Below are 17,218 nucleotides of genomic sequence, written 5' to 3' on the forward strand. Positions count from 1 at the left end.
AATGTGCCTAACATTGAAATTCCAGGTTGATGCTTAATGCCTTCTCTTAAATTCATCAGCGCTATTACAATTAATATTTTCGATTTTTTTTCCTCAAATTAAGTATACATTAAATAAGGCATATTATTATGAAGAAAATTACAGTTACAATGAATTTACACTTTACCTAATGTTTAATGTCATACGACTCCTCACAGTTTTCAGTGTGATCATGGGTAAGGTTTGGGTGTGGAACCAATCACAAAGAAATCTCAACAATGAGGGAAGTAAGAATTGGCCCGACAAATAAGTTCTGTAAAGGCAAATATCTGTGTGTGTGTGTGTGTGTGTGTATTCATGTGATTCAGAACTACTGTGAGTGCTTTCCATATAGCCCATACAGTAAAAGTAAATATGAAAGAAAAAATTAGTCATATTTATTTTTTTTATTATTAAGTCATTTAGCAGATGCTTTTATCCAAAGCGACTTACAAATGAGGACCAATTTCATATTTTATAATATTTGCCATGTTTTTTTACCAAGCATTTTATTTTTAAGCAAAAAGTTTTAAAATACACATTTATAAACTGGAAAAATCTGAATGATTAAAACTCAGCACTAAAAAAAAAAAAATCAGTATTTTTTTTTTTTTGTTGGCAGAATACATAGTGAGCTGTTACTATGTAGGAGTTGCAGTAGGCCTACGTGAAGACAAAAAGTGTTAAATTTCCTAATAACCATGAACCTGTTTAAATAAACATTATTGAGATAAAGATAACATAACAGCTAATGCACTAGCCTACATCCTCCAAGACCTAATTAATGTTCAATGTTGAATTTAAGTTAGCTATGTAGTTCATTACTGTTAAATGAGTTATATTTTGTCTATGTATTATATACGCCTTGAACTAAACTAGGAAATAATATTACTATTGATTCTATAGCTGTTCAATGCATATCAGTTGTACTTGTCGCATGTTAATGTCTTCATTTATTAATTTTTAAATGAGGCTACATGGCTCGATTGCATCACTATAATTTAATTATAACTATAATCATAAATAATCACTTTCACTATAACTGGACGGCAGCGCCTCCGCGCGGACACAGTGGTCCAGTGCATCATCTCACACTCGTAAAGGTGGAAAAAATACTTAAATTATCCAATTCACGAGTTTGAAAATGTGTTTCATGAGGTGATATGTTGCAATATGATTTAAAAATGTAATAATAAAACTAAGGTATTAAAGTTGCTGGGAGTAGGAGTGTTTTCATGCATCAGTAATGCGTCTATGAAGATCTTCATGTAGAAAAATCCTTGTAAACTATCAGCAGTTAGTAAAATAAAACTGCTCTTTTTGTCTTTTAAGGACATCTCTCTCGAACTGACAACAAATGTAGGCCTAATATTGCCGACATTTAAAGTGTTTTGTTTAGTATTTTTACTATACGAATAACATAACTGCAGCTGATCCTAGATCAGTTAGATTCACTCAAAGCTTCTCTTGACTTCCTTTAAAGCTGGGTCAACTCTTGTGGTGTCGGTGTATGTGTGTAATTGCTAGAGACAGTGAGACAGAATGGAGGATCTGGCAGAGTATCATGGGCGCATCAGCAAGAGGCAAGCAGAAGAGATCCTGAATGAAGCGGGCAGAGATGGCAGCTATCTGATCCGAGACAGCGTGAGCGCAGCCGGGTCTTACTGCGTGTGTGTGCTGTGAGTAACATTACTGCATCCGAGTCTTCTGAGCAGCATAATGCCGTGGTTCATCTGGTGGGTTATTGTGACCAAAAATGTGTGTGGTCTGATTTTGGTTTTGGGATAGCGGGGAAAAACAATGCTAAATCCTACAAATAATAAAATGCAAGCAATTCTACAATTTTACATATTTAGACAACATTAAAGGATAAAATGATATGAACTTTAAGAATCATATACTTTTTGTTTGTTTAGATAAATCGCTCAGAGGGGTTTGACCAAACGATTAGACAAACTATTTTTATTTTATTTTTTTATAAATCATCCAAGCACCCGATTCCTAGCCATTTCTAATATACATTTGATATGACTAATTATGATTAAATTGTAGAGAATTTCCTGGATCAGTTCCCTCTTCACGTAGGCCTAGTATTTTCATCGGGTCAGTCTAGAAAAATCTGATTGGTTGATAACTTTTGACGTTTAATCCAGGTGTGAAAAGAACTGAGATCAGGGAGACCAATCAGAATTATGCATATTGAATTGAAGATAATCACTAGTTCTGCAGTGTTTTTAAAATCAAATGTATAACTTTTTGAGACCTGTTTCAAAGAGTTGAAAAATAGTTTTTTGAGATCTGCACATATAAAATTAATACCAGATGCCGTTACAGAACAAACCCCTAAAATCTCAAAATAAAGCAGGTATCTAAAATTGTTTTACTTTAGTCAGGGGTATCCAAACTCAGTCCTGGAGGGCCACTGTCCTGCAGAGTTTAGCTCCTACCCTAATTAAACACACATGAACCAGCTAATCAAGGTCTACTAGAAACGTCCAGGCAGGTGTGTTGAGGCAAGTTGGAGCTAAACTCTGCAGTACACCAGCCCTCCAGGACTGAGTTTGTAGACCCCACGCTGGGACACACATTCAATTACAAAACGGGGTGACTCCAAGTTTAAATACTGTGCTGCAAATAACATTATGACTGTGTGTAAATCTTCAGGTGTGATGGATGGGTTTACACCTACAGAGTTTTCAAACAAAAGGATGGCCTCTGGACAATAGAGGTACGAATATAGATTTTTGGACCTTTGTATTTTTCCTCAGGTGAAACCTGAATAAACATGTCTTAATATAAACACATACTTCTGTCTTAACATATGTTTTGTGCGATAATATTATAATATACAGTACAATATGTTTCCTGTGACTACATTAATGACACTGATACTTTTAAAACAAGAAGAGCAGCTCTAGACAGTATATAGCAGTGCTGCTCAGTGGATTTTTTTCTTTGTGGTCAGTGTGTTGCATGTATTTATAGCCTCACACCACACAAATTAACAGCCAGAGAATCGCCATGTACATGTTATGTTTCAGCATTACCCACACATCTCGTTTCGTACGCACCAAGGAAATTGCAGGATGTTAACTTGTAAACACACCCTCGAGATGCTGAGAAACATTTGCATTTTGGTTCATAACCCAAAACAGTTTTGACTAAAATCAAATCATCCACATTAATTAATGATCAAGTTTCTTATAAACATTAGAATGGCCTCTTTAAACCCTGTTGTAAACAGGTATTGCCACTGTTTATCAGTGTGGATAAGCTTTATATTTTCTTCATTTTATCTGCCTTCATTCTGTTTCCTGTAACTGATCAGCATCAACCACCAGCCACACGAGAAAAATACCACACAAATCTATCTATATATATATATATATATATATAAATATAAGAAAAAATTATACTGACTCAACGGAAATGGAAGCACCACGTGTGTACATTTTACACCATCTTTGCAATCACTATTAAATTGTACAGTTAAAAGTTAAGGCATATCACTGTATGTGTACACACACACACACACATATATTATACATATATATTATTATAATTTTTTTTACTTTTTAAGAGCTCAGAAAGAATATTTTTGAGAAATTATTTTCTCTCTCTCTCCAGGTGGCTCCTGGGATGAAGGAAAGGCTCTTTAGAAAAGTCGGCAACCTTATTGCTGCCTTCAAGATCCCAGACCAAGGCATCTCTGTTCCTCTTTTGTATCCTGTAAACAGAGCTAAATAATAACACACAAGCCAAAACAAACACCTTAGAACAGTTTCTATATGCTGTAAAGGTCTCTTAACCCAAGGGGGTAAATTGTGGAAATGTTGTAAATGCTGTAAATTGTAAAAATGTTGAAATGTATATTTAAGTGTATTAGATTATTGATCTGAAGCAATATGGTTGCAACATTTATAATCAAATAAATACAGAAATAGCTGCAAATAATCTACGAGATATAAAAACTATAAATGCTCTGATAGAATATATTGGCCAGCCCCTGTTACATTACACACTATATACTTTTTTTTTTTGTTCATGAATAATCATCTCATGTTAGCAATACATTCGGTAATCCTCACCTCAGATAGTATCAGCAACACAGATGCAGCCAGTTACAGATCACTACAGAGACAATGAACCCATGAGAGAAGTAGGCCTTGAACAAAATGTCAGATCTTTTCTGAGCTTGATTGCTATCTTGTTTTCAGCCTAGTAATGGGTGTTTGCTAACCAAGTGTTTCTGTGTAAAACTTGTTTTAGAAAATTCTACTTCTGGAGACTGAACAGGAAACAACTGTTGTGTTCACATCTTCTCATTAAACTTCATTGAGCTTCACAATTCCTGCAATATCACATTAATGTTAAAAACAAATTGGTCTTGTAAGGAAATTCAGAGCCCTTTTCATGTTAGAAACATAACCAGATAATATACATAATTGACCTTTTCTTTCCAAAAAATATTAGCAGAAGAATGCTTTATGGCTCTTTAAAGTGATATAAAAAATGATTTCCTCAGTGTTTGAATTCTCCGCCTGTTTGAGAAACAAACGAGAGCAAAAAAAAGGTGCAAATAATACATATAATGGAAATCACAAGTGCTTCAGCTATCCTGCGCAAAAACTTGCATACAGAAGAAAGGGTTACATTTGCGGTTTTATTTATAAAAAGGCCATGGCCCAAAGTACTTTGTTTTTAAATAGGCATGATTAACAAACTGCATTAATCTGTGTACATAAAGCCTATCCGCCAAATATACACCACAGGAAATTGTTTGGCCAATGAGAGGACACTGAAGTTTTTTAGTACTTGACTTTTGAGAGAGGATGATTCGATCATGAAAAAAAGTTACATACTCCTTTTTCACTTCAGCAATGATTGTGATTATGACAAAGATGCAAACTAGGACCAAAAGAAAAATATTTCCGCCACAATTTTTTTTCTTCGTGCAACATAATCATACTTCGATTGAAATGAACATCTGCAAAATGTTGGAAACATTACGTGCCTTCAGAGCACCTCTCACATGAATCTGTCCATATTTGCACACTCTAAAAATTCAGTCTAATGCATTTCTCTCGTCACCTTATATTCAGTGCAAATATATATCTCAGATTAAGGTTACAAAGCTTGATGGTACAGCATATCCACAGAATTCACAAGAAAATACATTTACTCCTAATTCTCTTGAGTGTCATGTATAAATAGTCCAGTATCTATAAACAGTCTACAATAGTCCATTAATGATATACAAGTCCATATCAAGAGTCCTACACACAGAACGTCTATCCACAGTGCTGCAGACTTTAATAGTTTGGAAAACACAAAAATACCGTTCTTCAGCAGGTGATTCTTTCATTTCCCTACGTATCTTCCTCCTCAGGCCTCCTACTAGTTTCGAGAGGGATCAGAAAAAAGGAAAAGGACCAGTCAAAGTACTGGAAAAATCCAAAAGGTTGGAGCTTTAACACTCGTTTAGAAACCAAAATGATCAACACGTGATGTGAGTTTCACATTAAGTGTACAGCAAAAGCGAAAGCAACAGAAAAGAGTGAAATCCCACGAGAACAAATAAAAAAAAAGAGCAGCATATTAACTGTAAACTGGGACATGTTTATATCCTGGGGTCTGTTTACAAGAAGTCACCTTGCAGGCATATTAGCATTCACGTTTTTGGCTCCCACTAGCCAAACCCCTCCCCGCCAAAAATAAATAAATAAATAAATAACAACTAAAATACAATAATCCGAAAATAAATAATTGCATATAACTAAGGCATGTGACGAATAGTGAAGTTGAGTATGTACGATATGTCTAAGCCCGTTTCGTGTGATCGTTTCTAGCAGACCAGGAAGGCACAATTTCCACATACATAATATTTTTTGATTTCTACATTTGGAAAAAAAACAACAACAACAACAACAAAAAAAAAACAGTTTAACTGTACAGTTTTAGCAAAAAAGAACAAATTTGTTTTCCACAGCAGCGGCGTAATTCTCTCAGCTTCGTCAACACTGATTAAGCAGAAACAACACATGATGGTGGTGAGCTCTTGCCAAGACTCCAAAACACTGTGAACCCCTAGCAGCCCAGGGGTTAAGTTTTGTGACAGTTTTGAGTCAGATACTTCTCAAGGACTCCAGAAAGCTGTTGCGATATGACAGTTCTTAGAACTCTGTTGAAGGTCATTCAAACTTCCGAGGGATCTGAAAGCCATCTACGTAAATCCTGGAATGCAGAACGACTGAAAGATTTAGAGAGAAACGTTTAACACAGAGCTCACAAGGAAACCCCTCAGGTTTGCACAATTTAATGCCATAACCAGTTTGACCCGACATTCCCATAAGTCGAATGATTACTGTACACGCTCAAGTGAGAGAATCAGCATGTGTAGAGATGAAGACTACTTAATGTATGCCAAGAATAGTCACAGGTGAATCGTTCTCTGCGCCCTCCGATTGGCAAGCAAGGCTTGTTCTTGTGTAAGAATGGTTAAGCCACTGTAAAACAAGAAAGACTTTCAACAAAATCTACCAAACGAAACCGAAAAACAGGAATCTGAACTTGCTAAGAGTGCATAAACGAATGCAAAATCAAAAACAATACCATCATTTGTCACATTTTAAAGGCAATAGAGTCTTTCTCGCTTCGTTTGGTTGGGGTTCTAGAAAAAGCTGAAGATATATGTGGTAGCTCGGAGTGTATAAAGGGGCGTGTAGGCATGTAGAGGTGTGCTGAGGTGCCGCTGTTACCTGCGACCAGTTTCCACATGTCTGATCAGGTGAATGTTGAAGGGGCTGTCTGCTAGCTCAGGGTGTTGTTCAACAGGTAGAGCGTAGAAGCCATCGTACCCTGAGACACGGCCCTCTGCAACCAGCTCATCCTTTTCTTTCTCAGTCCATGGCAAACTTCCGCCCTCCCCCTCCAGGACCCTCTTCTGCTCCCACAGCCACGCCCCCTGCACAGCTCGTATTTGTGCCGCCTCTAGAACACGCGTACGCTCTTCTTCCGGCGTTGCTCCGTAACGAATGTTAAAGCTAAGCGCCCCCTGCTGGAGCACAATATCAGCGAATCGCCGCATTTCTCCTCCGACCATAGCACTTATCTGGGACACAGAGACGTTTACGCCATTCTCTAACACTCTGACTCCACCTCCGGCTCCGCCCCCAGCCACTCCCAGATCTGCCTCCAGTGGGCCGGACTTGGTGAAATAGTGTGTGTCACGCCCCTCCATGGTGAAATGGAGGCCACGCAGATATATAGCACCGTTCAGTACAGCCGCCACGCGACGGCTGTCCTCACTCGCCACGCCGATTATCTCAGTCGCCACCACTCCATCACAGATGGTGAATTTTACACCTTTGCCAAAGATTGAAGAAAGGGCGGAGAAAATCGGCCTGCGGCCTTGGCGACCTCCGATTTTCCCATTGGCTGGCGTCATGGGTAGGCGATCCAATGAAATGAAGCTTTTCAAGTGCTTCTGAAGGTCACACTGGATGCCGAGTACAATCTGAGGTGAGGGGAGATGTTATGAAATTGTTACCATGAGTGTTGTTTGATGCACTAAATTAACTCTTAAAGGAATAGTTTATCAACAAATGAGCCAGCGCAACTGAGTCGGCGAGTTGAACCAGATAAATGTATTTGGGAACATTTCATTCAGGTTTTGTGACCTGAATCAATCATTTAATTAAAGCTGCAGTCCATAACTTTTTTTGGTTAAAATGATCCAAAATCAATATTTGAGCAAGTACATAACCAGCCAGTGTTCAAAACTATTGCCTTACTTTAGCACGAGTCACAATGGTTAGCTTATAATAATGTTTTATAATTTGATTGTTACGGGTAGGTTTTTGCAGGAAATTCGAGCATGCTGCGTCTTTACGTCACGTCTGTAAACATCTGTAAACTTGTCCCAGCTACTAGGCTATCGCATGTGAGGATCCTACAGGTGGCGGATCGTTTATAGGCTTTTCGCACAGCAGCTGGAATAATTAAATGTCAAAAAATAATTTTAATGGCTGATTGTAATCCAGAAAGGATTGTATGAAATATGTGAATGAAATTAAATTATATTCCAGTTTTAAATGTGCTTCTGATTACAGATAGCCTGGGATTACACAAGATTTGTATTTTAAAGATAACCAGTTGGAAGGGAGCATAGTTTGATTTTTGGGTTAAAAGAATTTCTTAATATGAAATTCGAATGGTATGACAATTAGAGATTAGACTGTACAGAAATTGAAATCTACACGCTAATACACATGATACTCATAGTCACGCAATTCTGATGTTGCTAACATGAATAATTTGAGAATAAAGTATAACAATAATAATAATTTGAACGGTTTGATGTAATATGAGCTAACCGAACGTTACACTGAATTACCATTGGTAGCGCAATTTATTGTAATGCTTTTTTCCGCAGTTGGCCAGAACAAGCATGGAAGACTTGTTTCTTACTTGTTCAGATGACAATATCTGGTGAAAATTCTTATTTGGGTCATATATTCCAAGACGTAGGCGAGAATCTGTGATTACTAAGTACAGGATTCATACCGGTGTGTTGACTGATAGCTACACATACTCCTCAAAACATTAGATTCTTCCACGCTGGAGCCGTGCCGGAGCACAATCCCACGCAATGAAGATAATTCCGCAAGTAACTGCAATTCCAGGTTTTCAAACAGAGATGGCGACAAAGAGGCAAAACTTACGGACTGCAGCTTTAAAAAGATTTGATTTATGAAGTGTGATTTGTTCACCAATCTGACATTGCCGACACTTTCATGAATGTTTCAAGAAGACGTCTATCATATGGCTTCAAAAGAGTTGGAAGATAAAGCATAAGCATAATATATAGCATAATACTTTTAAGACACTTTTATGGTGGTTTTTGGTCATACTGTAACTAATGTATATATAAAGCCAAATATAACAAATTGATGACAAATCATTTTTAAAGGGGTCATCGGATGCCCATTTTGCATTCTTTAGGGTCTTAATTAAGTCTATAACATACTTTGGTTAAAATTTCCCAATGGTAGTGTAAAAAACACCTTGTTTACCACGTCAAAATCAGCTCTGTTTTCATCAAGATATGTTTTTTAGTCCATGTTGCCTTAAATGCTAATGAGCTCTGCTGACCCCGTCCCTCTCTTCCGTGGGGTGACGAGCAGTACTGTTTACTTTAGCCACTAAACTGGCTAACTAGTACATTATTAGGAAAGTCGATTTGCAAAGATTCATAAAAAACCCTTATACTCACTTCTTCTGTAGATCACGAATGATTTGCGTGAACATAGACGCATTTAGGCAGATTAGGGATCAAGATTCACTTCAAACCGAAAGTAACATTAATCCTCTGCGTCTTCAGCAGCTCAGATGTCGGGAGTTAATGACAACTGTTATATTCATTATTACATCCAACAAAAAAACGCCTCAATCGCTTAATCTGAGACATTCTTGTCTTCCCCTGCACCGGAATCGATACAATGGCAGTTGGACTGTTTCCAGCTCACTCAGGGCGGGTCTAAGGTAAGACGGCCTTGTCAATCAACTATCATAGGAGCGGCCTGTGCAGAACTACGTCATTCTGACAGGAATCTCAGAACAGCCTGATTTGAGAAAGGGGATTTTAAAATAGGGATTAAAAAATATTTAATAAAATAATTATAGGATGGATGTGTACACACACTTCCAACACACATTTATGTTCAAACAACTTGAAAAGTGAATTTTGCATCCGATGACCCCTTTAACAAAACAATATCTTTAAGACTAGACTAAAAAGGAATTCTAAATAATTGTGTTGGCAATAAATAGCATGCTGTGGGAAACCTCAGCTCACCTTGCTGGTATCCCAGGTTTGTGTGCGGATCTGTGTGGCCATCATTTCATACGTTTGCTCTGTGTTCTCCACCTTTGGTTTGGGGAATCCTGGAACCACATTATGAAGCTGGAACCCAAAGAGCTGCAGCCAGCTACTGATATCTGCACAGAAACAGATGCAAAAATGTTATTATGAAAGCCTTAAGGTTTCAAGTTCAGTTTTAAACTTACTGGTCATGGTACATAAGGAACTATTCTGCTCATGTGAATGCAATGTCTCAGAAAATAGTGAACTACATAAAAGAACAGAACAGAAAACACAGAAAGGTTTAAGAGTGACAACTGCATTTAATGCAGTGTGACTGTGATCAAAACATTTAGCACGAGTACCCTGGATTTAGTGAGACTTTGTGTGATATATGGAAGACACTGACATGGTAAACAAATCTTTTTGTTTCGTGGCTCATTTTGCATTCAACAGTACACAAGTAATTTAACAATAAAAAAAGAGCAGGGCCTCTCTAAAATGGAGCTGACCCTGGCTTATGGAGATCTTGGTGTAATGCCAACATAGCCTCGAGCAAGACACTTGACCCTAGTTAGCTTGAGGGAGACTGTCCTAGTAATTAGTCTACAGCAAGTTGCTTTGGCTCCAACTAATGAATCTCAGCTCTGCCATGTGCTTTTTCTCTGCTGTTCATTTTACCTTAGGGAAATGTCACTGGCATAAAAGCACAATCACAGCTCACAAAGCCAAACCAAAAGCATGACATTTGTTTCACCTGACTGACTGTCACTACCCCTACTTCTAGTTTCTACACAAACTACAAGTGAATCTGTTGGACACTCCAAATTGAAGTGTCTAGCCAGTTAGGGAAAAGATTCCCTGAAGATTTTGATGTTAAAGCTAACTATAGCATAGTAAGCCAATTAAATACATTTATAATTAAAGGAATAGTTCACCCAAAAATGAAAATTCCGTCACGAATTACTCACCCTCATATTGTTCCAAACCTGTAAAACCTTCATTCATCTTCGGAACACAAATTAAGATATTTTTGATCAAATCCAAGAGCTTTCTGACCCTCCATAGACAGCAACGCAACTACCAGGTTCAAGGCCAAGAAAGGTAGTAAGGACATCGTTAAAATAGTCCATGTGACATCAGTGGTTCAACTATAATATGAAGCAACGAGAATGATTTTATTCAACAATTTCTTCTCTTCTGTGTCAGAATTTGCAGTGCATTCACGGTAATACCACAACATATGTTACATTTACATTTAGTCATTTAGCAGATGCTTTTATCCAAAGCGACTTACAAATGAGGACAATAGAAGCAATCAAAACCATCAAAAGAGCAACAACATGCAAGTGCTATGACAAGTCTCACTTAGCCTAACGCAGTACACGTAGCAAGATTTTATTTTACTTTATTTTATTTAAAGAAAACAAGTAGATAGAATGTAGAAAAAAAGAAACCTTGTGTTTAAAAACAAAAAACAAAAAAACAAGTAGATGGAATAAAAATAAGAAAGCTAGTGTTAGTTTTTCAAGAAAAGCTAGCAGTTAGAGAATAAATATGCAATTGATAGAGGGTCAAGTGTGTTTAAAAAAAAAGAAAAAAAAAAAAAAGAAGACATAGGTAAAATATAATTAGAATAGAGAGTACTAGAGTTAGAGGGTCAAATAGGGTCAGATGGAAGAGATGTGTTTTTAGCCATTTCTTGAAGATGGCTAAGGATTCAGCTGCTCTGATTGAGTTGGGCAGGTCATTCCACCAGGTGGGAACAGTTAATGAAAAAGTCCTTGAAGGTGATTTTGTGCCTCTTTGGGATGGCACAATAATGAGTCGTTCACTTGCAGGCACATAGGTCTGAAGTACTGAATTTACTGAATGTGTGTGTGCATTTCTCTGTTTGCAAACAAACCACAGTGGATCTGGATTCTACATCAGAATGCTGGCTCCAGCATCAGCAGCATCACACACATGCGTCGTGGTACGCTCCTGAACACACAGCTCAGATTAACCCGGAAGAGAAGATTTGTTGAATAAAGTCGTTATTTTTGTTTTCTTTGCCCACAAAAAAATATTTTTGTAGCTTCATAAAATTAAGTTTGAACCACTGATGTCACATGGACTATTTTAATGATGTTCTTACTACGTTTCTTGGCCTTGAATGTGGTAGTTGCGTTGCTGTCTATGCACGGTTGGAAAGCTCTCGGATTTCATCAAAAATATCTTAATTTGTTTTCTGAAGATAAACAAAAGTCTTAAGGGTTTGGAATGACATGAGAGTGAGTAATTAATGACAGAATTGTCATTTTTGGGTGAACCATCCCTTTAATGGTCACAAAACAAAACTTACCAGTTGTGAACTTGGTTACATCCTGTAGCTCTCCCAGAGGATAGTTGTTCCTAAATGCATACAAATTAAATGGTTTGGGATTCACACTCAGCTCTGCCCACAATTCGTGATTGGGCGTCGTCCATCTTCCAGCTACCACATCATAGTCACGTCGACCGAGATGCACCAACCGTGTGAAAGAGTCATAAAGGCCACCCTGAAATCCGAAGACGAGAGGAAAGGTGGGATTGGAATCTATGTAAATGTCTCCGTAGGGTGTGTACCGAATTTCCTTCACCACGTGGCCACGGCTACTGAAAATCGCAAGAGGAGTTCCGGCATTGTCACATGCTATGTAGAATTCCTCGCCGCTGCTCATCTCCATTGCGATAAGGTGTCCCTGAAGATCGTAATAGAGGGAGGTGATCTCTGAACTACTGTGGTTGTATAGGTGCGTCACCCGTGTTGGTTCCATTAGATCAGCATAGAAGAACTGCAGCTGTGATCCATCACTGTTGCGGCTGGCCACTCTCCTCCCAAGGCCATCATAACGGTACCAAACCCTCTGTCCACTGTCCCGGTCGTAGGCGCCCAAAAGAAGTCCATTCGAACCATAATCAAAGAGAAGGTTGCCTCGGAGGCGCAAGAACCCATCCTCATCTGCCCGGTACTGGATCTCACCGAGGCGTGTGATCCGGTCACGGAGATCGTAGCGTAGCGGTGTCAAACGCGCACTGTTACCGTGACTTAGTAAGTTGATGTTTCCGTTTAGGTCGTAGCTGTAACGCCACTGTGGCCGGTCGTTTATGGCGACTGTTTGCAACTGCCCATCCGCGTCATACTCATACGCATACCGCGTGATGTTGTTGTCCACGCCGATGCGAATATCGCAATTTGTGACGCGTCCCATGCTGTCGTATTGGAGCGTCATCCAGTAGGCGATGGCCTTCAGAATCTCGTACTGAACCTCGATCACTTGCCCGTCTGGGTTGAAGATTTTAGTGTGCTTCATTGCATGCGTCGTGATGACCTGGTTCAGGTCGTAGTTGATGACGCTAAACTTTCCAAACTGCTCGATTCGTCCTGACACATCCACGTAGCGGTAGAGGTCAATCGGAAGTGGCGTTTCGTTGATCATCGCTTGCATGCTAGTGACCCTGAAGTTGTTGTAGCTGTAGTCGAAGCGAGCATTTACCAGTCCTTCTTCACTGAAACGATATATTTGTCTACTCACCAGAGGGCCTGAATCCGAGAAATAGAGAGAGAATGAGAAGTTAGCAGAGCGCCACAGAGGTGAGATAAAACATAAGCCAGCTTTGCCACAGCGTGAGATAGAATGAACTCTTCCCACTGTCAGACGACTGATTGTGATTCAAAGCGCTTTTAGATCAGCCAAGCAGGAGGTGAGTGCAAGCAAAGTGACAAAAGGAAGATTAAACGTCAGCCTGTAGGTTTATTGGTGCAAGAGTATAACCTGTTTACCTGTCCAACCGCTCACCCATTTTACTTGTCTCTCTGTCTCATGGGATTATCACCTCACCTGTTTATTTGCGCAAAGATGCCATGGTGCTACCTGTCTCTCTGCTAAATGATCTAACCATTTTGACTAGCTACTGGCTATGTGTGAAATGTGGAAAAAATCGAATTACCTGGCTTTCTGTCAATTAGCGCTGACAGTATGTATAATGTGAAGGCAGAAATGTGTCAGCCAGTAAAGATTGTACTATACCGTTTACACTGTGGCAGATATCTTTGCGTAGCTTATAGTGTATGTCCTTTTTAATGTGTTTAAACCAAAAAGAACACCACATTGTTATTAAAATAGAAACCACTTTTTGTTGAATTTACAGCAAAAATAATTATAGCCAGGATTGCACATACGTTTTTAGCCTGGTTCTCATGAGAACTATTTTTATTATTATTATTATTTGAATTAGAATTTTTATCATTTTCAAACATGAAATCAGCAAGCTTTTATTTTTGCAGGTTGCCGGCAAGTAAGTAGCAAGTAGTAGTTGCGCTTCTGGGTTTAGCGCTGCTGATGGAAGAGCTCAGTGAATGAAATGTCACAGTTTTGCTTTGAAAACGGCAGCGACTAGCCTAGATTATGCTTTCAGTTTGAAATCTTATACAGTACAGTTCGTCGATCTAAAATTGTAACTGTGCATTAACAGCTGTCATCCATGTCTGTACACAAATGCACTGTCAGAACTTATTTACACAGCGCATTTTTAATTTTGGTCGCGCATGCGGACCTAAGGACCACTTATGTGCACCCCTGATTATAGCATGACTAAGAATGGGAATTGTAAATAATTCAATGATTACAGTTGCAATAAATCTTTTAGGAAATAAATATTTTGAGTAAAATTGTAATTCCATTAACCATATGATAGTATCATTTTAATTAAAACTAAACACCCGGTCAGTTTGATTCACTAAAACAGAATCAACTCAAAGTCAATTGTTTAGGAATCAAACTACATTGACTGATCTGTATGTTATTAATTCCTAAATTAATTAACTAATTAAAGTAATTATCGACCCAAAGTAGTCTTTGGTTGGTAACATTTGTGTATGTTTTTGATTAAAAACAATAACAACAAAAAGAGGCACTGATATTGACACTGGTTAACAATCATTTCCAACTCTCTTGATATACCATAATATAAAATTTCTCACTCTGTGATACAAGATTTTGGTCACACCGCCCACCCAGCTGTCAAAGAGTCTGTCAGATGACATTGTCAAAGTGTTGTACCTGTCTGTCTGTAGCGGATGGTGCAAACGAATCCTTCATGCATCAGGTGGATGGTTTTAACAGCACCAGTTGCCTCATCGTAGGTGAAGGTAACAAGTGTTGAGTCATAGAGGATCTCAGCCAGCCGGGCCACTCGGCTGTATTTGTAGATCACATGCCTGCCTGTGCCCAAGTACAGACTCTGGAGCAGGCGCCCATCGTGGGCGTAGTCCTGCGTGAAGCTGGAGGTAGGTGAGTCAGGTGGGGTGTAGGTGTTTCGGTAGTAGCCCACAGATAGAGAGGTCTGCAGGCTGTGTCTCACCATGCTGGGGAGGGTGACCGACAGCAGACAGTCTGTCTGATCGTACTCAAACGTATAGCGGCGCTGACTGTGTAACAACAGCTGGACAGACTGAGAGAAGGAGAAGAACCGAGGAAAAAAGACAGAGAGAGACCATTTAGATTATATTTAAATTAGGGCTGTCTAACGATTAATGGCGATTAAGTTTGTGTTCACATAATAAATGTGTGCACTGTGTATAATAATTATGTATATATAAATACACACCTATGCATTCATATATTTATGAAAAATGTTATTTTTATAGATAAAATATTTATATTTATAGATAATATAAATTATAATTATAAATATATATTCATGTTCATATTTCTTAAATAAATAGATATACATGTTTTATTTATATATACATACTATTTATACACAGTATACACACATTTATTATGTGAACACAAACTTTTATTTTGAATGCAATTAATCGCCATTAATCGTTTGTCAGCCCTAATTTAAATGTACCAGTTGGCGGGTGAATCTCATAAATAACGTCACATTGAACCCCAAAATCAAAAGAACACAAACAAACAAAATCAAAATATGTTTTGCTTAAAAAAATAATAATAATTTCATAACCATAAAGCATTCGGGCACTTTTTTTGTGATTCCCATTTTTCTGTACATGAAAAAAAAAAAATCTGAAAATTAAAAATAATAAAATTAATTATAAATAAACACTTGTTAAATACTTTTTAATAAATACAATTTAATATTGATATATTTTTCCATAATAGTAAAGAGAATGAGATTTTTATCCACTATGGTAATGATAATTAGGGCACATGTCATAAAAAGTAATGTTCTTAAAAAATCTAAAACAAAAATGCACAAAAAATTAAAATATACAATATTAAATTAAATAAATAAGCTTCATTTTCAAATGTAGAATAGTATCATAAACAAACAAACAAACACATTTTTTTTTCAGATTTCTTTCATCCCATTTTAGCAAATATGACCTGGACATGTTCTTGAAAGGTTTTTGAATAGAAGAACCAGGAAGAAAAAAAGTCAGAGAAAGACTATTCAGGTAAGACTTAAACATGCACCAGTTGGCTGGTGAATCTCAAGAAAACATGTCACGTTAAACCCCAGAATCAAAAGAACACATTCTAGAAAAAAGACAAACAAAATCTAATTTTCTTTTTTTATTAACAATTTTCAAATAAATAAATACATGAATGAATACAATTATTAATAATAATTAAAAATTAAAAACAAGTTATGTTTCAATTAGAATGCAAAAGAAGAAAAATGAATAACTGAATGAATGAATAAACAAATTATGATTTATTTTATCCAATTTTCCCCCCAATGTTTTTGACAGGTTTTGTTGAGATTCACACAGGCGTAGTTCCAGCTCTCTCACACACGCAGCACACACCTTCTCAAGAAAAGTGTAGCTCCAGATCTTTCCATTGGCCCAGGTCCGAGTGATGATGCGTCCGTTATCGTAGTCTCTGCGCTCGGTCCAGTTGCCTCTCTGTATGCTGGTGACCAGACCTTCGCTCGAGTACGTTACTCGCACCTGATTGTATTTACTGGGAGACCAGAGCACAGGCCTGCCCTTGTCATCGTACTGAACTCGCAGGGTAAACTTGCGATGGTCATCGTATATCTTCCCGACCCGACTCTCTTGACTGTAATCTATGGACAACACGTTCCTGTTGTGAGCCTAAGCGAGAGAAGGGGATGAGAAAGAAGGCAAAACTTATGATCTTATTATATCAGAGTACACAGAAACATGTGTGCAATAAAACTGGCTATAAAAGAAGAAAAGTTCTTTCTCAGGGGCACAGAGGGAGACAGGGTTGCTGTTACAGCCAACGTTATTCAGCAGATACATCAATGAATTGACAACGAGTCTGGAACAGTTTGAAGCTCCTGATTTCACTTCGAGATCAAATTCCAGCTCTATGC

At 37.9% G+C, this 17,218-nt stretch overlaps 2 protein-coding genes across 2 annotated transcripts in view; one reads left to right on the forward strand and one right to left on the reverse strand.

The window, feature by feature from the left end:
- The first annotated feature begins 1,523 nt into the window (after window positions 1-1,523).
- LOC306870170 (SH2 domain-containing protein 1A-like) lies at window positions 1,524-5,604 on the forward strand. Its single transcript, XM_079417278.1, has 3 exons — window positions 1,524-1,697; window positions 2,683-2,746; window positions 3,646-5,604. The coding sequence occupies exons 1-3, from the start codon at window positions 1,561-1,563 to the stop codon at window positions 3,763-3,765; spliced, it is 321 nt and encodes a 106-aa protein (XP_079273404.1). The 5' UTR covers window positions 1,524-1,560; the 3' UTR covers window positions 3,766-5,604.
- LOC306870169 (teneurin-1-like) overlaps window positions 4,663-17,218 on the reverse strand; it is a gene marked incomplete at its 5' end in the record, with an annotated part of 124,477 nt that continues 111,921 nt past the window's right edge. The window contains 6 exons of the mRNA XM_079417277.1: window positions 4,663-6,524; window positions 6,777-7,534; window positions 9,875-10,017; window positions 12,225-13,445; window positions 14,965-15,355; window positions 16,683-16,973. Of these exons, the coding sequence (XP_079273403.1) occupies window positions 6,452-6,524; window positions 6,777-7,534; window positions 9,875-10,017; window positions 12,225-13,445; window positions 14,965-15,355; window positions 16,683-16,973 (2,877 nt within the window). The 3' untranslated portion in view covers window positions 4,663-6,451. The remainder of the gene's footprint in view (window positions 6,525-6,776; window positions 7,535-9,874; window positions 10,018-12,224; window positions 13,446-14,964; window positions 15,356-16,682; window positions 16,974-17,218) is intronic.

Source organism: Barbus barbus (genome assembly GCF_936440315.1).
Source record: "Barbus barbus genome assembly, chromosome: 5".
Classification (NCBI taxonomy): Eukaryota; Metazoa; Chordata; class Actinopteri; order Cypriniformes; family Cyprinidae; genus Barbus; species Barbus barbus.

Coding starts and splice junctions, on each gene's coding strand:
- LOC306870170 (XM_079417278.1), top strand. CDS start 1,561: ATGGAGGATCTGGCAGAGTATCATGGGCGCATCAGCAAGAGGCAAGCA. Junction 1,698..2,682: donor TCTTACTGCGTGTGTGTGCT/GTGAGTAACATT, acceptor GTAAATCTTCAG/GTGTGATGGATGGGTTTACA. Junction 2,747..3,645: donor ATGGCCTCTGGACAATAGAG/GTACGAATATAG, acceptor CTCTCTCTCCAG/GTGGCTCCTGGGATGAAGGA.